Source organism: Chelonus insularis, unplaced genomic scaffold (assembly GCF_013357705.1).
Source record: "Chelonus insularis isolate UGA/USDA-ARS -01 unplaced genomic scaffold, ASM1335770v1 contig_121_pilon, whole genome shotgun sequence".
Taxonomy (NCBI): domain Eukaryota; kingdom Metazoa; phylum Arthropoda; class Insecta; order Hymenoptera; family Braconidae; genus Chelonus; species Chelonus insularis.
In genome coordinates this window covers 170,828-194,608 of record NW_023276363.1, presented here as the reverse complement: position 1 = coordinate 194,608, position 23,781 = coordinate 170,828, and the positions used below count along the sequence as shown (strand labels likewise).

At 34.6% G+C, this 23,781-nt stretch overlaps 3 protein-coding genes across 7 annotated transcripts; 1 reads left to right on the top strand and 2 right to left on the bottom strand.

Annotated features, from left to right (window-relative positions):
• Window positions 1–213: 213 nt before the first annotated feature.
• rod (rough deal) lies at window positions 214–6,730 on the top strand. Its single transcript, XM_035083114.1, has 4 exons — window positions 214–5,206; window positions 5,279–6,358; window positions 6,414–6,497; window positions 6,591–6,730. The coding sequence occupies exons 1-4, from the start codon at window positions 344–346 to the stop codon at window positions 6,606–6,608; spliced, it is 6,045 nt and encodes a 2,014-aa protein (XP_034939005.1). The 5' UTR covers window positions 214–343; the 3' UTR covers window positions 6,609–6,730.
• LOC118066794 (mitochondrial transcription rescue factor 1) lies at window positions 6,610–8,276 on the bottom strand. The gene is made up of 4 exons (XM_035083127.1): window positions 7,348–8,276; window positions 7,118–7,269; window positions 6,937–7,009; window positions 6,610–6,833 (listed from the first exon to the last, which is right to left on the bottom strand). Exons 1-4 carry the CDS (start codon window positions 7,618–7,620, stop codon window positions 6,639–6,641), a joined length of 693 nt encoding a protein of 230 aa, XP_034939018.1. The 5' UTR covers window positions 7,621–8,276; the 3' UTR covers window positions 6,610–6,638.
• Window positions 8,277–8,454: 178 nt separating this feature from the next.
• On the bottom strand, window positions 8,455–23,750 carry mask (multiple ankyrin repeats single KH domain). Of its 5 annotated transcripts, none has more exons than XM_035083069.1 (16): window positions 23,379–23,750; window positions 23,037–23,234; window positions 20,062–20,517; window positions 19,832–19,979; window positions 17,945–19,740; window positions 17,690–17,867; window positions 16,837–17,363; window positions 16,200–16,364; window positions 15,687–15,894; window positions 15,466–15,581; window positions 15,210–15,381; window positions 12,286–15,091; window positions 12,056–12,206; window positions 9,236–11,947; window positions 8,953–9,150; window positions 8,455–8,864 (listed from the first exon to the last, which is right to left on the bottom strand). In XM_035083069.1, exons 2-16 carry the CDS (start codon window positions 23,226–23,228, stop codon window positions 8,841–8,843), a joined length of 9,849 nt encoding a protein of 3,282 aa, XP_034938960.1. In that variant the 5' UTR covers window positions 23,229–23,234; window positions 23,379–23,750; the 3' UTR covers window positions 8,455–8,840. The 5 variants fall into 5 exon arrangements, with proteins under 5 accessions (XP_034938960.1, XP_034938969.1, XP_034938977.1 ...); XM_035083078.1 differs by having other exon boundaries at window positions 23,529–23,750; XM_035083086.1 differs by having other exon boundaries at window positions 12,286–15,085; window positions 23,037–23,750.
• Window positions 23,751–23,781: the final 31 nt, after the last annotated feature.

Below are 23,781 nucleotides of genomic sequence, written 5' to 3'. Positions count from 1 at the left end.
CGAATTATTTCTATTATACCGATGGTTGTTATTACCCCAGTATCCGACCCATAACTTAGTATTTACCTATAGTAGTTATTCTTGAGAAGAATGACCTGTATTGACCTCTGACAACGAGAATACACAGCTCGTCATCTTGAACTTTTTAAGTTTCTTTCCAATGGCCTCTATTTTTTGCTGTTGTCTTCCATCTAGAGTGTTCATTTATCAGTGTTTATGTTTGAATCAGCCAACGGTTGAAAATTGTTTACATTCAGTAGTGTAATAAATTAGTTTAGTTTTTTTTTTTTATTCTTCAATAAGTACCTAATGAATTAATTAAACTGTAGATACAGTAAAAAATATGGCTCAATGGACAAAGATTCTATCAGATTTTGAAGCTGACGAAGAAACTTTCAATTTTGGAGCAAGAAATTTTGCTGAAACTACTCAATCAGTTTATGAAACATGGACATTAGCAACTATTCAATCTGAAACAGCCGTGAAACGTAATCCAGAGATTTCAGCAACTATCTTTCATTCATATTTCTGCATAGTAGTTGACAACTATATTACAATCTTTGATACACAAACATGTAGTCAAGTGATGTCAAACATTGGATTTGACTCAGCAATCACAAGCTATTGTCTATCTTCCAATGCTCGGTATCTTTTTATTGGAGTTCATTCAGCTACTCTTTATTGCTTTGATCTTCAAGAGGATGGTCAGCAGTTGCTTAATGTTGATTTTAAAAAGGAATACTATTGTAATTCTCTTGTACAAATATGTCTAGAAGAAGTAAATGATGATCTTAATGCTATTATAGTAACTTCTGATGGAAGAATATTCAAAATAGCTCGTCTTAATTCTTTTTTTGCAGATAATAATAAAGAAAATATAACTAAAAATACTTCTGTGATTGCAAAGGCTCCAACAAGCAATCATGTTTACTATAAAAATGACGATGAACTAGTTATAGTAGCCCTTGGAAATGATTCTATGTACGTTTATCCAGAAGATATTTCTTTTACTACCACTAATTTATCATGCAAATACACTAAAATGCAGTTTTTCAATGGATACAGTGGAATGATCAGTCTTTCATCAGATGGAAAACTCAGCATTGTTTGTCCTAATACACTCGCAATAAAAGAAATTTGGAATGGTCCAGTGGCTGATTTTACAACGTTTAATGAAAAGTCTGATAACTTTCATTTACTTGTACTAATGGCACCTCCTGATAATCATTCATTAACCACATCACTTCACTTAATGACTTTTCCAGATTTTAATATTATTTTTACAATGGATGTGTCAATAACTACACGTTTAGTAAATATAGTTGGTGACCATCCAATGGACTGTATGGTTGTTCTGGAAGGCATGAAAAATTCAAATGATATTATTGATCTCATTCGTATCAAAGCTATCGACGAAAGTTTACCAGAGGATCGTTTACTTCGATTATTAAGACAAAAAAGATTTGCTGATGCACAAGCATTTGCTACAAAATATTCTTTAAATACTGAATATATTTATCAAGCTGAAGTTTCAAAGTTACTTCAACAATTCAATTCGATTAAGGATAATCAAAATGATAGAAATCCCGAAGAGTTGACTACATTCATTCAAGCCTTACAAAAAATAACTGACATAAAATTTATTTACCAATGTTGTAATAATGCTGTAACATTTAATGATTATCAAAGTACAAAAATTTTATATGATTATGTTAAGAGGAGAATTGTTAAACAAATTGAAGGAGCAAACCAACAAGAAATGCAAGAATTATTATTTTTCCTCAAAAATGTTAATTACACACTGGAAAGAATAGAAACTTTTGAAAGTATAAAATCAACATTAAGTGATTATAATAGTAGCGAGTGGAATCATTTTTCAAAGGCTAATTTATTTAATGAATGTATTAGATATTTATCTATTGGAAATATACGCGCAGCTACATTAATCTGGACATATCATTCATCTTCAATTATTCCTGAATTGACAGAAGATAAAATTAAAAAAATTCTTGATATAATACCTCATAAACTTGCACCTGATGATCTTTGGCCTTGGTTTCAATATTTTATTCCTTCAGTTGCATCTTTTTTACCTAGTGAAATAGATGAAATCATTTTGTGGGCTTATAAGAAAATTAAAACTCTAGAGCAATCACATAAAAATCAATGGCCGGAAATTGGATTAACGTTTATTAAAAAATTTATTGAATTATTTTGTTTTGAAGAATATAATAATATTCTTCAGATTAATCAACAATACATCAATAAAAAATCCAAATTTCATCGACTTATGTTTCTTCTAGAAGCAGTAACAGATTTATTGGAATTAAAAACGCAATATAAAATTATTTTACCATTGAATGTTTATCAAAGTGAACCAATTAATGTTATTACAATTATAATTAATAAAGCGCATATTGATAGGATTCCTGATCTCATGAAAAATTTTCTACAGCGATTTATGGCTAATCATTCATTGTCAAATGATGAAGCATTATCGAAATACATCAAAAATACTTTGAACACTTCTAAACAATGGTGGATAGGTGATAGAGCTCTCTGGGACAGAAAATTAAGTGCAATAATTGGTTATATTAATAGTATTCAGATTCGTTTACAACGGACATTAGATATATTAAGAAAAGCACCTGTACCTTGGAGTGATCCGCTAATATCACTTGTTGAGCAATCCTATGAATATAATAGCCCTCTTGTAGCTCAAGTTCGATTGGAAAGCACCTTTGTTGCAGTAAAGCTTATCTTAAAGAAATATGGCTTCGCTCAAATTGGTTTATGTCCAAAATTGTATCAAAATATTATTAAACGGAATAATACCAACATGACTGATGACCTCATAGAGCTTACTAAATCAGATAACAGGTTGAGACAAAAGGTATTCTATGATTGTATCAATTATTATTTACATCGAGGTGATATTGATCAGGTAATTGCAATAATGAAAAAATTAAATGAGGATTTGTTTTTAAACTGTTGCGAGTTTATAGTGAAGCACATACATTTAAAACTCAACACTTCTAAAATTATTGATGATTCTCTACAACATTATTTTATGGTGCTGGGTACTATTGAAAGCAAAATGAAAGATATGTTGACTAGAAGTAATGAAAATATTATTAAATTTGGTGATATTCTAAAAACTATACCTCTGTTACAAAAATTATATAATTTACACAAGGAGTTTAATATTTTTATCACTTTTGAAGGCTATTATTTATATAAAACTGATATATTGGTTGATTTTATTGCCAAATTAATTAGTAAAGTTGATGAACAAACTATTTGGTTAAATCTCTGCATTAATATCGAACGACTTAATTATTTACTTGGTTTACCTAAATTTTATGGAATTTATAAATTTTTACAACTTTTACCAAAGTCAATTATCGTCAAAGAGTATCTCTTCAAGTTGTTCAAGGGATGTTATTTAATACTTCCTGAGGAACATAAATATTTTGATGAAATCTGTCAATTATTAGTTGAAATCAGTGATGATGATCCAGAGTTAACAACATTTCTGAAAAATCAATATTCATTAATATTAGTTAATTCTTCATCCAGTGAATTAATCAGCAATTTTAGTATTTCTAATAAAATTGATGCATACAATGTGGCTGTAGGATCAGAAATAATTTATGATACTCAATTGGCACCGGAATTATTGAAATTACATCCAATTTATACTCATGTTTTATCATTATCTGGAAGTGAAGCACTCTTAGTATTTAACAAAAATGCGTTTAAGTTAATTTCTTGTTATAAAAAAATTAGTGATGAACGTACTGAAGAACTAGAAAGATTGATTACATTAATCAATAAAAACTTAACTCAATATGCATCTCAGCTTGAAAACAACCATCATCATTACTCATTATTCAAAATTTTATCAGTAGTTCAAGCTGAGTTGGTTTATGTACAAGCAGATGAAACACAGTTTTCAGTGATAAAAAGCTTAATAAAAAGTTGTATAAATAAATTATTAAAAGATGTAATGAAAAGTAGGGTAATTGATATTCTTTTGGGATTATCATGTCTACTTATACTTCCTGAAAGAGAAGCTTTGGAGTCACTTAAATTTACTAAAGAGCGTCTTCAATTGGATCCATCTCGAGAAAAAATTCATTGTATTATTGGTTATCAATATTGTGAACTAACAAAAAATAATAGCCTTGATTATTTTTATAATAGAAAATTATTACATACTTGGGCCCAACGACTTGCTCCATTTGAAATATCATTCAAGGAAGTTGTTCAAAATGATATTAAAAATATGGAAAATATTCTGGAAAGGATTATGAAATTTAGAGATCCAAAAATAATTGAATTATTCAAAGAATTTTGTTTTGATTTCCCATTTGATTTCAATGATTGTTTGTTTAGATATTTCAAAACATTACTCTGCTCTTGGGAACCAAAATACCATTTAGAAATAGCTAAAGATGGTCAACAAGAGTTCAAAATAGATAATACAGATGTGAAAGAACTTAAAAGTTTGTGTAAAAAAATAATTAGCAAGATTCAGAGTAATTCGACTGAAAATTATAAGTCAGACTATTTTATTAATCGTATAATACCATTAATTAATTTCTATCACTATGAGATTTTGCTTATTCTTTTAGAACTTTCGGATGAGAAAAAAATTGATCGAATAAGTTATTTGTATTTTCTCCAAAGTTATACACGTATTGCTAAACCAACAGACTTAGAAAAAGAATCTTGGGAGCATTTTGCTCAAGATGATAATCCTCTTCCAGAAATAGCTAAATGGCGTTTACCATTTCTACCAGAAGTTAATCAATATAAGTTAATAAGTCCTGAATTAAATTTAAGAACTTACGAGAAATGGTTGACGATAGCTGGAGTATTGCAGCTGCCTGCTCATAACATCTGTACAATCGCAGTTAAAAATGCAGTATCAGAAACTTGGCCAGATAAAGAGTGTATGAAACAGAATAACACGAATCAATGGGCTGTTCAACCAGTCAGCGATTGCTTATTACAAGATATAAAAAAGTGTTTGAATCAGTTGAAGGCAACAGAAGATGCTGAGTATAAAGCAGCCGCTTGGTATCATGTTGTCACTCATGCTCCTCCAGGTGCTGATCAAGTAGAAGCTGCTAAAGAATGTTATATTCATTCCCAGCAGTGGCAAGAGTTAGATCGAACTATCACTCCTTCACATGAAAAGGTAAATAATTGATTTGCTATATTTCTCATTAAATAAATTTTATAATTGTTTCTATCAATTACTTTGTTTCAGCTCATAAAAATTCATGAAAAATATTTCAAATATACATCCAAACATATCTTATATTCTCATGGATTGGGCCAAAATCAATATTTGAAACTGTTAAAAAATCCAGAGAAGCTAATTAAAGAGCTGTATAATGATGAAACCATTCCTCAGAGATACAAAGGAATAATCAAACACCGACCTGATATTAATTCTGCAGTAACTGAACTTGGGAAAGTATTTACATTAAATTTAACAAAATTACGACTTGATTTGCTGAATGAATGGCTCCAACCGAAGAATTGGGATAATTATGATTCATTTGATAATACAATTAATGTTTATCGTGACTCAAATACTTCATGTAACGCTTTTGCTATTGATGACGATCTGCTAAAAGCCTGCTATCTCGTAGAATCGAGTGATAAACAGGGCTACATCAATCATTTAATAACTATTAGTTTTGATGAAGATGAAACTGCTCAAAAACGTTTTAGAGCATTGCAGATTATTCAAGCACATATGAATGAAGCTGAATTGTTGAATTATATTAAAAGAGATAAGGATAGTTTTAATCAATACATGAAATCATTGCAATATTTAGCTGAGTTGGAAAAATATGGGATTCGCTACAGTATCACTGGTTTCGAAAACTGTCCGAAACAAAAATTAGCAGAAATTTTAGTCAAAAATCAATACAGTGTACGTTCTGTCGGATTAGTTCCAAGAATTTTTGTTGATTTTCATCTAAATGACTATAAACTGTTAAACACGGCTCTAGAACGGATGGTAGAATATTCTTTTACGAATGAATTGAAATCAAATTTATTAATCCTTGGAACAATGGATGGTATCGTTGATTGTCCAGGTTATATCACTGCTTGGCAGCTTGTTATTGACAATACTTTTTATGAACTTCATGCTGATTCAAACAGTAATGTTATCAATAAATGTATTCATATGTTGAGATTACTTCATACTTGCCGAGTAACTGATAAATTGCAATTTCATTCAGTTATCAGTCATTGTATTCAAGTTAAACAGTTACATTTTGCCATCGTTCTTCTTTCATATGTAGATCCAGTTCACAGGCCTAATATTATACAGGTAATATTATTGTTAAATTTAATTTTTTCAAGTTATTATAATTTTATTCTTCTAGGAAATCAAACAAAATCTAGATGATAATGAAGTGAAAGAGAAATTATCAGAATTAAGAAACAAAGGAATTTTAACAACATTTGAGGTAAGTTGATACAAAAGTATATAAACTATTAAATATTCGTTTTAATGTCGTTCTTAACTTTAAATTCTAAAATTAACTTATGTTGATTTATAGTTAATGACAGAGAATTGAATTCTCTCGATTTAAAAGTAAACATTGTTATCACGTTTCATTGGAGATGGGCATCCAAGGTTCTTCATAGTTCTCTATCATCAATGACTTTTCTCGAAGGACTTTCACTTTATAACCAGTTTCAGTTGAAGATGTCTTTAAAATAGTAATTCGAGTAACAAGGAGGCATTTCGGATTTTTTGGGCTTACTCCTTGAATGAAATCAATTTCATCGTTAACTGTTACCTAAAATAATTGTATATTTTATTTAGTAAAATATAAATAGAATATTTTATACAATAAAATAAAAATATTTTTCTACTATTATTCAGTGTTAGTAATTTTTTACCTGACACGCTTTTTTAAGTGCTAGTTTCCCATTTAATCGAATTTTACTGTCATAGAAAGCTGCTTCAACTTTGCTAAAAAATATTCAATCATAACATAAACAGTGGTAATAAACAATAAATGATAACCTTCATTTATTATCAAGATCATTAAAAGAATTCAATTGTTTTTTGTTTATTTACTTTCGACTTATAGCCATTCCATGGTGAACAACAGCATCAAGCCGTAGAGAAGGGGCTGTAACAATCGCAACCTTAGCATTTTTATTTGTTTGTAATAACAATTGGAGTTCAGGATCAAGTTCTTCTTCCTCATCATCATCCTCTTCAATTCCCTAAATTAGATGACACGAATAAATAACTATACTCCGAAGAATGTCACATTAAAATGGCATAAAATTTAATATAAAAACCTTAGACTTCTTTTTTGAGTGTTTGAATCTCTTAAAATACGTTAAATGTTTGAGGTTATTAGGTTTTAGAGAAAAATTTAAAGAATGCGGTATCAAATAATTCGATTGATTATAATCCAATTTATTAAAATGTTGTTTAAATAATGTAAAATTAGCTACATGAACTGATCTTACAATATTAAATATACTATTAGTTCTACAACAATTTAAAAAAACTAATGTTCGCGCCGCCATACTTATTTGTATACCACATGCATATATACGTATATACATAACTTAGCTAATTGACATTCCAATGGTTCAATGATAAAAGCAATAATAAATGAGCAGCTTTTGAAAATACCAAGGAAATGATCATAATTCTTTAAGCTACATCATATATATATATAGAATATAAAATAACGATGATTATAGATAAGCATTCAGCAATGTAAATTAATTAAAATCAAGTTATGTTGAAAGTACGCCAACTACCGCAGATGTTATTCAGCTATGAAGAATGGGGCATAGATTTGATGATGTTCAATCACAATCTTCTTCGTAATGTTATCGTAGATTCAAAAGATGTCTTGTATAACTTAAAAATTTAATATAAAGAAAATTAAAAACCAAGCAGAAAAATGGCGCTCGAAAAAAGCAAATTTGAATATATTAACGTTATCAGTAGATATAACAATATACATAAGATACAAAGCATGGATGAAAAAGTAATATGTATAATTATATACATATATAAGAAAAGAACAAAAAGAAACAAAAATTGGCCAAGAAGGACACAATTTAATGCGACCATTCTGGCAAGTATGTTGTTTATTAAATAAGACGACAGATAAATAGACGAGCCGAAATGCTTGAATAGCAGGCATCCTCTTCCGCTATAATACTAAGTGATCGAATCATTCCAAAAATCTTTTCATTTCTGACGCAGTCCTGTTGAAATAACAGCAAAAATGTATGGAATGATCTAATAGATCTAATGGCATTCAATAAGATGAATTAACTCGACAGTCAAAGATAATTTAGATTAAACTGGAGGATAAGGATAGGTTTAGGTAGCACAATATCGAACTAATCAATTAAGTTCTACCAATAATCACACATTTATAATTTTTTTCTTTTTCACATGACCGCTCCTTGGCTCGCGCTAGCCTTACGCTGCCACATTTCCAATTTATTATTGGTATCGAATAAGTATATTAGAAGATAATAATAGCAATAGATTGTAATAAGGATTTACCATCTTATCACCTAGCATGACAAGTAATATTGGATCTGGGTGTCAATGAATATAGGTAGTAATGTAATTAATGTGGTGTCTAAAAACAACGCTTCGTTATGCCAGTTTCATCAACTACTACTACTAAATATGTTTTTTTTTTTTTCGTTTTTTTCTTTTTTGTTCTTTTCATTGCATAATTCCTGGTCTCCTTCATCCTGTCAGTGATGTTGCAGTATCAGAAAAAAGCTGTGTATCATGAAGAAAGACTCATCCATTAGTGAGTCCATTTATTCCAAGCCTACAATTAATTATTTTATTTATTAAATACGTCTTGTATTGTTTCGTACTCAGGTTAATTATTTTAAACATAGTGGATTAATAATTACCGGATGGTGCTTATCTTGTCCAGTTGGATCAGGCATCCCCCACGTAGGTGCATCCATTTTTGTTGTATCATTCGGTGGTGGCATTTCGGGTAAGCCTGGCGCATTGCCGTATTGTCCTGGCAATAGAGCTAAACCCGGCATCATCGCCAATCCTGCTGCACTTCCATTTGAAAATGCTTGAGCATTTTCCAAGTGACCCTAGAAAATAATTTATTTATAAGTCACACTTGTTAATTGGTTTACTCGAATAAAAATGTCTAAGTGAGTTTAAATTTTATTATACCTGAAAAGTCGATTCCATCATATGATGAAGTTCTGCATCCATTGCAGAAACACGATTATATGCAGGGTTCGTTCGGAACATCTGATGTCTTTCTATTCCAGCAGGAAGATTCCACGAACCAACCAATTTTTCATTATTTAACATCCAGTTTATGGAGTCCGCTTCACCTCCAGGTCCCATTCCTGCCGCAAAGTTTTTCCAAGCTCTCTCCGTTCCAATAGGTCGTGGAACTTTTCGATCTTCAAGTTTCAATTGGTTTATCTCTTGTGCAACTTGTGCTGGCGATGATGGTGACATTGATGGTGATCCACCATTCTCCAATCCTGACATTAAATCAATTCCTCCTCCTTGAGAAGCACTCATATTTCCCAAATGATTAGGAAAACCCATTTGTACCATCATTGCATCTTGCGGTGGATAATTATTATGCGGTCCAAATTGCCATCTAGTTTGTCCATTTGTTGACAGATTTGATGGATGAGACATGGGTGGTCCACGAGCATTATTAGCAGTCCCAGGAGGTTGGTATTTACCAAGAGAAAAATTACTGAGCATGGCTAAATTATTAGATTGCATGCCAGATGGTGGGGCAGTAGGAACTGCAGCAAATAAATTAGGATGCATTCCAGCCGCTGTATTGAACATGGCGACTTGCGATTTGTTATTAAGATGTAGGGAACTGGAAAAATCTGGTGCTCGTGGATTTAATCTTGACATACTAACAGTAGTACTAACACTTTGAGATTGGCTTATCGTTGGCGCATAACTTTGCAAGTGTGAAGCATGAAACGGCAACAAAGGATGTCCACTTGATTGACCATCATTTGGTACCATTTTCAATAAGCTAGAATTAACATTAGAATGATCGTATCCACTATTATTATTTTTGAATAAACCAACATCAATATTTGATTGAGAATTCTGTTGCACCATGTGTTGGGATTGCATAGATTGCTGTTGAGAATTCTGTTGTTGTTGTTGTTGTTGAGCTTGTTGTTGCTGCTGTTGATGTTTCTGTGGTGATGGTGGTGGTAATGGCGGAGGAGGAGGTGGCGGTGGAGGTGCCGATGTAGATTGTTTTTGCTGAGGAGATTGCGGTGGTAATGGTGGCGGCGGCGGAGGTGGTGGTGGTGCCGATGATGATTGCGAAGATTGTTGCTGTGATTGAGATTGTTGTTGGGATTGCATTTCTCGTTGAGACTGATGTTGAACGTTCACATTAACATTTCGTGAAGAAAGTTCACCAGGATACATTGATCGACTATATTGACCCATTCCTGAACTTGGTAACTCCATATTTTGTTGACTCATCATTGGTCTTGACACTGCCAAATCAGAAGATTTGTTCGACAATGAATGTTCATTGACATAATTATTCATTGCTGACTGATACTGCGATTGTTGAATCGAATTATGAATTCCGCTTGATGATACACTGGCAACACTGCAACTAGTATTAGTTTTATTTGAAACAGGTGAACACAGCGCAGTTCCTCTGTACCCAGGAGCTTTAGATGCATCTACTTGTGGTGGTACATTATCAATAAATTTATTTTGATTTGGACCGGACGTATTAGCTGAGACTCCACCGCCAGCAACAGTTGCAAAGTTCATTCCTTTCTGATGAGATTCATTATCACGTCCACCCCACATTGACTGTTGAGTGACTTTCGAAAAAGTATCATTAAAAAGAGAATACTCTAATGGTGCAGTAGCTTGTTGAACTTGATGCATTCCAGATTGTTCAGACATTGTTGATACTATTGGAGTTGTGCTACGCATTTGGTGTTGTTGTTGCTGTTGCTGTTGTTGATAATGATGATGAAGTTGTTGCTGAGCTAATTGCTGTTGTTGTGACTGTTGAGACATTTGTTGTTGTTGCTGATGGAAACCAGTTGACTGAGAGACAGCTGGTGGAGATGGTGTCACACGAACAGGGCCAGATGATGTTGATATAATATTGCCATCTGGTCCATTTGATATACTCGAAGTAACTGTAGACGTTGAAATGCCCATTGAAGTAGATGAATAACATGTTTTACCAGAATACTGAGCTGGCATTGTTGGTGGAGCAGATAGATTAGGCAGTGTTCGGCAGTGCTTTGGCGATGAATTTGTCATGGCTGGATGTGGTGATGTTAGAGGTGTCGCCGATGACGATGACGATAACGAGGATGACGACGATGACGAAGAAGAGGATGAAGATGATGACGACGATAATGGCGACGACGATGATAAAGAAGAAATTACTATCGCAGAATTTGCTTGCGATGATTTTTGTTTATTCATTTGATGATTATGATTCAATTGCATAACCGTTGTTGGAGTATGAGTCGTGGCAGTGATATCAGAAAGCTTTGCGGCAAAAGTTTGTGGTGCGCTTGTTGTTATAATTCTTGTAGCTCTTCCGGCTGTCATAATAGCATTGGTATAAGACATAGTTGTTCTAGTATTTGTTAATGATGTAATTTGACCAGATGTTAAAGTATGCGCACGTTTTTCCGCCGCAGCAACAAGTCGTGGAGCAGTTGCTCGTGAAAGAGGTGTTGAAAATGCACCCGCTAATTTAATAGTAGATGAAGTCCTTAAAGGCATTATTTGACCTACGGATGATATTCCTGACGCACTGTAACTGGTTTTATTGGAATACCCAGCAACTCCAGATGCAGTAGTTTGTATTTTACTCACTGGACCGATTTTAGGTTTAGATGCCTGGAAAAAAAACATAAAAATAAATTGTTAATTATACAACGATTGAGTCTCTTTAAAAGTTTTGAAAAAGAAGACACAATTTAATAACAAAATGCGCCTCAAACTTACGGCGCTCATTGGTACCATGGATTTATCCCAGGTTGATGATGAAACCACTGTTAGTTTGTTCTTTGGTAACATCTGGAGAATATCTACGTCAGGATCTTTTATCAGAGCAGCTATTAGAGTATGAGCTTGCTTTGTTGCATCAGAAGAGCCCCTAAAATACATGACAAATAATTTAGTTAATCACTCCAAACAAGAATTTATGAAATAAAAAAATATTTAATGTTCCTTACTTGATGGTAATAATTCTTTCTCCTTGGCATTTACTTTGTTTTTCAACTTCAATATGGGCTCCTGTTGCTCCACGAATTGCATTAATGTTACTACCACCTCGACCAATAACTCTACTAATGGCATTAGGTGGAACTGCTACTTTCTTTGAGCGAAATGGAGAATTCATAAATCTTGCAGAATCATCAGATTGTCCTTTACGAACTACTTCTTTCCAGCCTTCTTCACGTTTACCACCTTGTTTTGGACTTGTTGAATTAGTCTTGACATTACTATTGGCTCCTTCATTATCATACTGGTTACCACCAGACTTTTTACCTTTTCCTGATACATAGCTTTCATTACCAGTTGCTTCAAAGTCTTCTCGTTCAGCAGGATGTCGTGAAGACTCGAATACCAGTTGTCCTTTATGTTTACGTTCAGATGAACCACCTGTAGATGATGTTGAAGCAACTGTTTGTCGATTGACAGAAACAGACGAAGCTGATAACGTTGTAGATGTTGATGAACATCCTACAGTATTACTTGTAGTACTAGTTGAAGCGCGTTTATCAGAAATTTGAATTTTATTGGATGATACTGAATTATTATTAATATTATTATTATTACTATGATTGTTATTCTGGGGTAAATTTGGTGTAGAAGTAAAAACTGAAGATTGAGGACGATGAGGAGAAGAATCTTTATCATTACTATTAGCATTATTTTTCTTCTTCTTTTTGTCTTTCTTTCTTTCTCTGGCTTTAACATCATTACTGCTACAACTGCCTTGACTATTAGCATCTATTCCACTGTCTCCTTCTTCTTTATCGGGATCATCTTGACTCCGATTGACAGGCGAAGGGGATGGTACATTATCCATTCTTTCACAACTATCAGCACCACCCTCATTGTCACTTTCATCACCTCGATCGGCATCTTCTGCTTCATCTTCAGATTTTTTACCATCTTCCTTATCTTCATAAATGGTTTCATTCTTTTTATTTTCTTCATGCAGTTTACGTTTCTCTTCTTTCTTTTCTAGCTTTTTCTTCTTCTTTCGTTCACGTCGACGTGCTGCAGCAGCTTTTTTCGACTCCTCTCTTGTTTTTTCCATATCTAATTCTTCAAGAAGTATAGATGCATTCATATTAGCCTTTGCAGCTTGAGTTTCTTTAGCAGCTCGAATTATTCTAACACACTCTTGACACTTTTCTAGTAGTTCTTTATCATTTACAGTAGCTATATACCTTGTCATTTCTTGATCACTAGGGAATTGTGTTACATGAGCAACCATCCACTTAACCACTTTAATATGACCTTTACGGAATGCCGCCATAAGACAGGAAACCTTACGATTATCCTGAGAATCAATGTCTGCACCGGCATTAAATAAAAGTTCTACAACATTTAAATGACCGCCATTGGCGGCTAGCCATAGTGGACTATTTCCTTTCTTATTTTTTACTTCAACCTGAGTACCTCTTGACAATAATAATTCAACGAAACGGCAGTGACCCTTATCAGCGGCAATAGTAAGGGCAGTATCACGCGACGAGGGTACGGGAGTTGCATTAACATCTGCGCCTTTTGTTAATAAAACTCTACCAACTTCAACGTAACCACCACTGGCAGCCTCCATCAAGGGCGTCAACCCTGTTTTAGCTCGATGTTCAACGTTGGCTTTACGATCCAACAATAAACTAACAACCTCATGTCTACCTTGAAAACAGGCAAGAGTAAGTGCTGTATTTCGATTAGTTTCTATCTGAGCGTTAATATCACTACCCATATCTAAAAGTAGTTTAACTGCAGCTGTATGGCCATTCATCGCAGCAAGCATGAGCGGTGAGATTCCAAGCTTTGAACCAGTACGAGAGTTAATTTCAGCTCCATGACTTAATAAGAGCTTAATTATATTAACATATCCTCCAGAAGCAGCTAAACTCAGTGGTGTATAATCAGATACATTACGATGTTCTTTATTAGCTCCTCGATTCAATAATATATCTACTACTTCAAATCTTCCTCCACTGCATGCTAGTGAAAGTGGTGTATCTTTAGTTCTCTCGGATTGCGCTTCAATATCAGCACCATGATTTAATAAGATATCCACAACTTTTTGGTGACCAGCAGTTGCTGCTAAAATAAGCGGTGTAAATCCTTTTTTATCTCGATGTTCAATATCCGCACCGCGACTAAGAAGAAATTCAACTAATTCTTCATGCCCACCAGCACAAGCAAGTGTTAATGCCGTATCATGATTACTATCTGTTTCAGAATCAACATCCATACATGAAAATGGTGCCATTGGAACTTGATTAGGGGCAGCAGTAGCCGCTGGGTAAACAGCACCCGGTGCTGTTCCAGCAGCTACAGGTGTTCCAGTTGCTACAATCGGTCCCGGAGTATATTGTCCAACTGTTACTCCCGTTGTTGAATCTAATTGATAATTTTGTTGTTGTTGTGGTGGCGGTTGCTGTTGAGGTTGTTGTTGCGGCTGTGGTTGCTGTTGTTGGGATGGTTGTGGTTGTTGTTGCTGTTGAGGTTGTTGACAAGATGACTGTTGTGGCAAAAGAGTCTCTCGAGTTTCTTTATCTTTGACACCAACGTTTGTTGTATACGCTTGATTTTTATCTGGCTCAACAAGACCTATCACTGCATTCGATGCCAATCCTTGGGTTTGCGTTGCTACTTGAACATGGTTATTACTAGTACTACTGCTGCTAATGCTGCTACTAGAACCGGTATTGCTCGTACCAGCACTAGCTTTTTGTGCTTTTGAGTATGCTGCTTGCTGATTCCAACCCCACAGCAGGCATTCTAATGCTTAAAAAAATTTACCTCGATAATAACTTCATTTAATAACAATCATGAGAAGAATTTTTTAGCCGAGTAAGATCATTATCAATGAAAATAAATATCATAAGAGAAAGTTTGTACATACGAGATGAATTAAATGGTGGTGGTTGTTCTTGAATGGTGGTAGTTTCATCACCTCGGATTTGTGCCGCAGCTATACGAAGTCCACGTTTAAAACCTTTCTTATAAACATCATCCAAAGTTCTTTCTCTGGCTGCTAATCTCTCAACTGTTCGTCGAATAGAACCATTAGCATCCTAAATATTATTAAAATATTTGAATTAGCCTCATTCGTCATCGTTAACAATGTAATTAATGAATTACTTTTAAATATATTTTACCTGCTCAGACATTTGACGTGAATGTTGATCCGGTTCCAGTTCTTTAGGGAATTCTGGATTTTTATCGCAAATTTCAAATTTTTTTAGTTCTAATTCATCTTGATCTTCAGCTCCAGCTGCAAAAGATAAAATAATAACAGAATATGCCATGATAAATAATATATAATATAAATAAGTTCTACATCGCTGAATAGTCGCGATCTTACGAGCCATATAGTTACCGTTAGGCACATCGTCGAAGGTAATGGATTCTATAATTTCAGCAATTTCATCCATTGGTATGTGAACATCTCCTAATTTCATCACTTTGCCTTCTGCAGCTAGTTCTTTTGCTTTTTGTGCAGCCGCAAAGAATGGACAAGCATTGTCTCTATGTAATCTTGCCAATTCCGGTTCTATAGGCTCCGGAATATTTTGCTGTGTTGTTTGCTACATTTGAAGTTAAACGCAAATACATCAAAGATATCATCATACATACTATTTCTAATAGTTCAACTTCTGAATCTCCGGATTCGCAAAAATTTTTGGATTTAACGCAAAAGAAAAAAACGCAAAAAAAATGAGAAAGAAGATACTGAAGATAATTAATAAGAAGAAAAAAAAACGAAAGAAAAAAAAATCACACAAAATATTTTCGGGATTCAAGTTGACTTATTGTCGAATTGAGAATTATTACCATTTAAAAACATGACAATAACATTTCATGATTTTGTTTTATCAATTTTGAATTATACCTGATCATGAAGATGGTCATGATGGGTCTGAGTGGAGTGGAGGTGTGCCACCAGTGGACTGGGCATAAAGATTTCGCCGTCTCCACTGCCACCCCCCACGCCACTTTGTTGTTGAAGAACTTGTTGCTGTTGTTGTGGTTGAAGTGGTTGTTGTTGCTGTTGTACCTGCATTCAGAGATTAGCAACACTGTGATAATTACATCCGAAAATTTGATCACAATTTTACCACCTTCATGAACGTTCGAGTGGGTAACCAATCAATCACTTTTGTCAGACAATCATTTTAGTTGCTTAAAAAAGCAAGAATTAAATTGAATAATTAAATTTTTTGAAATATAATTACATTCTTTATCTTTCTATATGGAATACTATTTCATATCGTGTTAATTATACTGAAAGTAAAATTAACAATTAAATGAATTTAATAAATATATTAATAAATTTCTGTGTACAAAAAAATTTTTCCAACTATCATTGTTTTAACGAACTAGTTGCATCAGAGCAAATGAAACCGAATGACTACATTAATGATCTGACAATGTTCTACTGAGAATACTCCCAAGAAAGAAAAAAAGAGAGAGGTAACCGACTCGAAGACATCCTTCTCATGCATAGTGTGATAGATGAATCGACGAACCTGCACTTGATCCAATTGCATTTGAAATTGTTGATTTAATTGCTGAAGCTGTTGAAGATCGTGCACTTGTTGAAGCTGATAAGCATGCTGACGCTTATCTTGTTGTTTAGGTCCAGCCATCAGAGTGACTGGTTGCTGCTGTTGCTGTTGAGGCTGTTGCTGCTGTTGAACCTGTTGCTGAAGAAACTTCCCACTGGTAGTATTAAGTTTTCTCAAGTTTTTTCCTTCTTTTTTGGACACAGGTTTAGCTTTGGGTCGATCACTTATGGCAGTATTCTGACTGACATCACTGCTAGCAATAGGTTGTGGAAGAGCTGCAGTACCAGTAGTCTGAGATGGTGCAATAATACCAACTGAAGATGATGGCGATGAGGATGATGATGCTGGTAATGGTGTTATGGGCCCTGGTGTATTAGCAGCTATTTGTTTGCCAAGGTATAACCCACGGCAAAATGCAAGTGCACAATCGGTATCTTCATGTGACAACAGCCTGTCCGATGATTCGCTCGTCGTGCCGCAAACCAACCCTAACGAAAGACCAATACCATTCGAACGAGTGTGCCATTTTCGGTCTTTAACGATTATATTGGAGTACTCACGATCAGCGACTTGATTATTGTTTAATGAATAAATAAGTTAACCGAAAAATGTTGAATGAAACGAAAAATAACGCTGGAGGTAAATGTATGATAGCAAATCTTCGTTGAAACGTTATTAGAATTAGCTATTAGCAATGATATGATTGTTTATGTTGATTTTATTCATGTGACGTAAATAATTGAGGAAAATTGTAAATAAACGAAATGATCGCACGAAAAGGAATTTATGATTCAAGGTACTTTGAGATACTTACCATGTAATGCAGTTGATTGTGAAGGTAAATCGATATTTGATAGTCCTGGTAATAATGAATCTGTTGAATCTGGTGCACTATCAGCTGTCTTTTGTTGTTGTCTCTTATGCTCATCTAATTCAGGCGTACCCAGAAACAAATGGCCAGCACCTTTGATCTGAAGTTCACGCTCTACCCTCTGTAATCCATATAAATTATTATTCACAATTTATTACTCATAATACAAAAATACAATTATATAAATACTGTAATTACCTGTAATTCTTCGAGAATTTGTTGTTTATGAAGAATTTGCTCATGTCGTGAACTTTTACGGTTTTCAACAGATGTAGTTGAAACCGTAGGTGATGGAACGGAGCTCACAGTAATATTAGGTTCCGAAAGACAGGCACAATTGCCACTACCTTTATCCAATATATTTGTATCGTCAATTGTAGTATTTACCGTCTCTCCTGCAGGTTGAGTACGAACTTGTTGTGCTTCAGCTGAGGTTAAACTAGTGTCAGGCATAACCGTAACAGAACGATTTTTTCGAAGCAAAGATTTCTGGCTATTATGTTTCGGTTGTAAATTTTGACTCTGGTTCTCTGCAGTCTGCTGTTGTTGTTGTTTTTGGTGATGTTGCTGTTGTGGTTGAATAGATGGTGGTTGTTGATGGGATAATGGGACTTGTTGGGTTTGAGGTTGAGGTTGTGAAATAGCTGGTTGTTGTTGTGGTGCTGGTTGCTGTCGTTGAGTTGCTATTTGAAGGGTATGTTGTGTTTGAGGTTGTTGTTGTTGTTGAATCTGTTGTTGTTGTTGCTGTTGCTGCTGCTGCTGCTGTTGTTGCTGCATTTGCAGCATAGGAGCTGGTGCACCAGCATTATGCTGAGCGTTCATCATTATACTATGAGGATAATCCAAGAGAAGTTGAACAACATTCGTGTGTCCACCTTTAGCTGCTTCAATGAGCATTGTTGAATTATCCTTTAATTTATGGAATGGATCGGCAGACTGAGCAAGCAAAAGTTCCACCACTGCGAGATGTCCACCAGCACAGGCAAGTGATAAAGGAGTATGATCATTATTGGTAGTATTACGATTAAGACTGGCCAACTTAGAAATTAAAAATTGTACGGTGCAAAGATGACCAGCTCGGCAGGCTTTCATTAAAGGAGTACGACCTCCTTCCGATTCATGCTCTAAATCAGCTCCAAATTGGAGTAACAGATCTGCCACATCTGTATGACCATTTTCGCAGGCATAGGTCAAAGCCGTATCACCTGTCTGAGTCTGAGCATGAACATCAGCTCCAGACTCAAGGAGATAACGTACAAGATCTAAATGACCCTCTTGAGCAGCTTCCATGAGTGGTGTTGAAGCTCCCAATTCGATGTCAGCGCCTGCTTTAATTAAGAAATCAGCAACTTCAAGAAAACCACCACAACAGGCTAAAGTAAGTGCTGTCTCTTGCGTTTCTTCCGTTTGAGCATTAATATTAGCTCCTTGACTCAAAAGCAACGCTACCATTTCTTCATGACCTTCCCTTGCAGCTTCCATCAATGGTGTATAACCTTCGTCATTGACTTCTTCGATGTTAGCTCCTCGTTCAATCAAAAGCATTGCAAGATCTACGTGTCCACCACATGCTGCTAAAGTCAATGGCGATTCGAAGCTGTCTGTCGGCATATTGACCTGTGCTCCTGAATCTAGTAAAAGCCTCGCCACTTCAACGTGTCCATCCATTGACGCTTCCATCAAGGCAGTATGCATTTCATCAGTTTTATGTTCTTGATCAGCTCCTGCGTCTAACAAAAATCTCACCATATCAAGATGACCCTTATAACAAGCTAAAGTCAGCGCTGATTCCTTGAATTCATTTGAATGTGTATTTATACCAGCACCGTGTTCCAATAAAATATTGGCCACTCCTACATGTCCAGCACTGGCAGCTTCCATCAAAGGTGTATGTCCATTCTCATTATGATCTTCTACATTAGCTCCAGCTTCAAGTAAAACTTTCACTACTTCCTCGTGGCCACCAGCACATCCATACATTAATGGCGTATTACCTGTCAACAATTAATCCATGTTATTCAAACTATCACAAGATTAAATTATTAATAATTAGTCATTGTTGTCGGTTTATACAACACCACATACCGGATGTAGATTGCGCATTAACGTCAGCTCCATGAGCAATAAGCAAACTAACAATATCAACATGACCAGCGCTTGCAGCCTCCATCAATGGAGTACAATCACCTTTAATGCCTCTATCTTCAACACTGGCACTCATGGCTAGAAGTACCTAAAATATATCATAATATACATAATAATATTTTGGAGCTAGTTATTGTCAACAATAAGACAAGATGATTAACTCAACTAACCTGTGCAAGTTCGTAATATCCAGCTGAACAAGCAAGGGAAAGCAAACTCTCACCTTCCTCCGTAGTTTCGTGAACACTACGACCTTCAGTGAGGAGTTTTCTAACGGTGCCGACGTCACCGTCGGTGCACGCTTCTACGAGAGAACGCTTCTCGTTCTGCGTACGAGGATTATCGCTGCGCATACGTGTAAGTGCGGCAGCCGCTTCGTCCAACGCGCAAGATACACTTGACGTTAATCGTCGTAGTACCTCGTGGTCAGGTAGATGCTTCCCATCACTTGATGATAATTTTCCAATTCCTGCCGCCTCCAATAATGCTTCCAATCTTGCCTGAGTCTCAGGATCTACCGAACGTTCTGGAGCCTCAGGTGTTAATAAAAATTTAGAAGATTCTCTGCAATGATCTCGATCCAAGCCTGATCCAACTTCGTCGATTACAGCACGAAAGAATTCTGGCTGTAATAAAATAACTGGTTCAAGTTTAATTATCATTTAATCGATTTAACTTACATGTCGTTGTTATATTGCGAATGTTATAGACAACTTATTCAAAAGTAATATTCCCCTTCTATTACACTAAATTATTTATTAAACATATTATAACTTATAATCTATATTACGTGTGGCTCTCACTTGTAAATGATTCACCAAATGACTGTCCGACATTTGCCTGTGTAGCGGGGATAAAAAATATCTCTAAGGTCTTTCTGGTATGCACAACGGGATAAAATGAAAAATTGAGGTTATGGACGTCAGAATGTAAGAGCCATAGATTAAGGATAGAATGTATGAGTAGTTTTAGGTGAGTTTACATGAACAACGTAACTAACACACAAATTAGACGAAAAAAAATCATTACTACACGGTTAAACGACTGTTAAAATACTTTGAAGTCCAAGACAACAGCAAAAATTCCATAAGGAGGAAAAATACATTCAACATTTATTACGACGTTACTTCATAAACGATACACTTACTCGTACAATATTATTTCATAGGAGAAAATGATGTAGGGAGGAATATAATTTGAGGATATTGAATATTAAACACAACGATTATTTATAATTGTCAAATGTTTTTTTAGTAAAAAATAAATAATGAAGAAAATGAACTTGATGGGAAAGAATAAACGATAGGTATAAAGGAAGAAGATACTTGGGTGAAAGTATAGTTGTACGTCAGTATATCCGCCGATGGTTTGAGAGCTTCGACTCTATACGCTGACTACTCATTCGTTGGCTTAGTACACATAAGAACCATGTACAAGGATATTCAACACAATGTTCAGCCATTCCAGAGATGGATTAAACTCTGACACTTGAACGCTATTTTCTCCAACTTACCACCACCTAACACACTAGACGTTCTGTTCACATTATTGACTTTTTATTTATTTATTTCAATACTTATTTTCATTTGAATCGTTTCTTTCACTTTCATACATATCTGTTTTATAAACTGTCTTCCTTGTTACGGCCCTGCTAATTCACTCACAACAACACACTATGTACTATTATATGTATCCAAATGTTTCACTTTGTCAAGGCGTAACAAAGGATAAAGGCAAAGGGTGCTGAAGAAAAAGGGCTATTTCTTAAACACTGTAAGATGGATCAAAAAAATAAAAACTCGGAGGAATTTAAAATAATATTACGCTGTACTTTGATAGAGGAAAGATTTATGAAAGTGAGAGAGAGGCTGACTGTATCTCGGAATCTTAAATTGGAGTAAATGACGCAGCCGTAGATGAATTGTAAACGTTAATAACGTCAAAAATTCCAATACCAAATGATATTAATTATAATAGAGTTTATTAAATGATGGATAATAAATTATTGATAGAATGAGTTGAATGATTTTCAGAAATTATTAATGACTTCATCAGTGAAATATGCTGAATGATTCCGCGTGTATTTGACTGACGTTCAAGATGCACATACCTGCAAATGTACGTATATTTTTTGTTATGTAACAAATGTACGAATTTGCCTAGTCAATTTATTTAGATTATTTGTAACTATCATTATATTAATTTGTAACTAAGTTTATAGCGAAAGGTCACGGTAAAAAAAAATCTTTGCAGTCATTAACAGTTTCTCATGTCTCGTAAAGCAAGTCTGACTTGTGGATAGTGTGAGAGTTAGGTCGTAGGCCCCGGATCAAAGGCAGTATTAGCAGAAGCAACCTGACGCAAACGACATAATTTCGAAAAAGTATTATTATTATTATTATTATTACTGTTGTTATTATGATTATTTTAGATACTGATGTTGTTGTTATTATTATAAATTAATTGTTGGTAATATCAGTAGTTATCAATGAGTAAAATACGCAGTAATGATAATAGAATTTTGAAATTATGTTGATGAAAAAAAGAAAAAAAATACACATGAGACGCGATCGGCCCTAAAATATATTTCCGATCATGTCACACACACATATATGTATATATTACACACTTTCATTGTCTTTCTCTCTCTTTATCATTTATATCGCATTCGTAACTATAATATTGAACAGCTTATGCAGAAGCGTTTTCATAGAACTGAAAATAATATTTCGAAATAGACAACGTCTGGTTATTATTTCACTGCACCGGTGATGACAACTACTCAATTCCTTACAACGCCAGACTTTACTCGCACTAAGATAGGCGCAAGTGTTTTAGCGAATGACTCAAAGAAATGATTGATTAAACCGAAATGCAATAATGCATCAGGTAAAAGAAAAAGAATTCGAAAGCACTGTACAATGATAAAAACTTATTGATAGGAAAGATAAAGGGATAAGAATTTGGGAGTAGTTATAAAGATATAGAAATGATAATATTGTTAAAAGTATATGACGATATGCGGACGAAATGCCTTTCAGTGACCGCCCCTCGTGTGCAATGGAAATGGATGTGATGAAGAAAAGGAAAAAAAAAGTAAAATACGTAAGAGAGTAAAGAAAATGGAGGATTAGATGATTTTTACCTCGGAAATGCTGTCTTCTTCACTCTCTGATGAGTCTGTCATAAAGCGTGGTTGAAGTTCTGAAAAGGTCTCGGTCTCCGACTTCGTGGGGCTAGAGTTCGAGGACTGAGGAGTCGACGACGTAATGTCGTGTACACTCGCTTTATCGTGTTTCTGGCTATCCGAAGTTGTTCCTTGTGCTACATTCTGCATTTTTACCTATCGGATTAATCATATGACACCAAATTATCCTTCTTGTACCGCCAAATTTACACGAAAACACTGATTTTTTGAATATATATATATCTATATATATGTATATATATTCCGCAATGATAATTATTCACAATTGCCGTCACTCACGTAAGCTAACACCCGCCATGTCTACAATGGCCGACCAGCCAGTTCCTAGTAGAGTCTTCACCTAACCAGTCCTCCACTTACTTGTTTCACTCTTCCACAGTGTTCCCCAACCCAACACTACCCGTACAGCATTGTATAAACTATACTCACTATGTATGTATTCCAGATACCGTTCTTTCGCTATGATAAAGCTTGACTGAGTTGAATATGAGGGTTAGAGGCCGCTTACAGTCTTCGTACTACAGGACAATGTGGAATGTGGATACAGAACACATATGCATACCTTCCTCGTGCTCTTTCTTTTTATATACCTATTATATTACTACACGTACAATCCACCCCATACACAATCGAACTAGAACGCAAATTCGTCAACGTATAACTGAACCCTAAAGTATTTGGA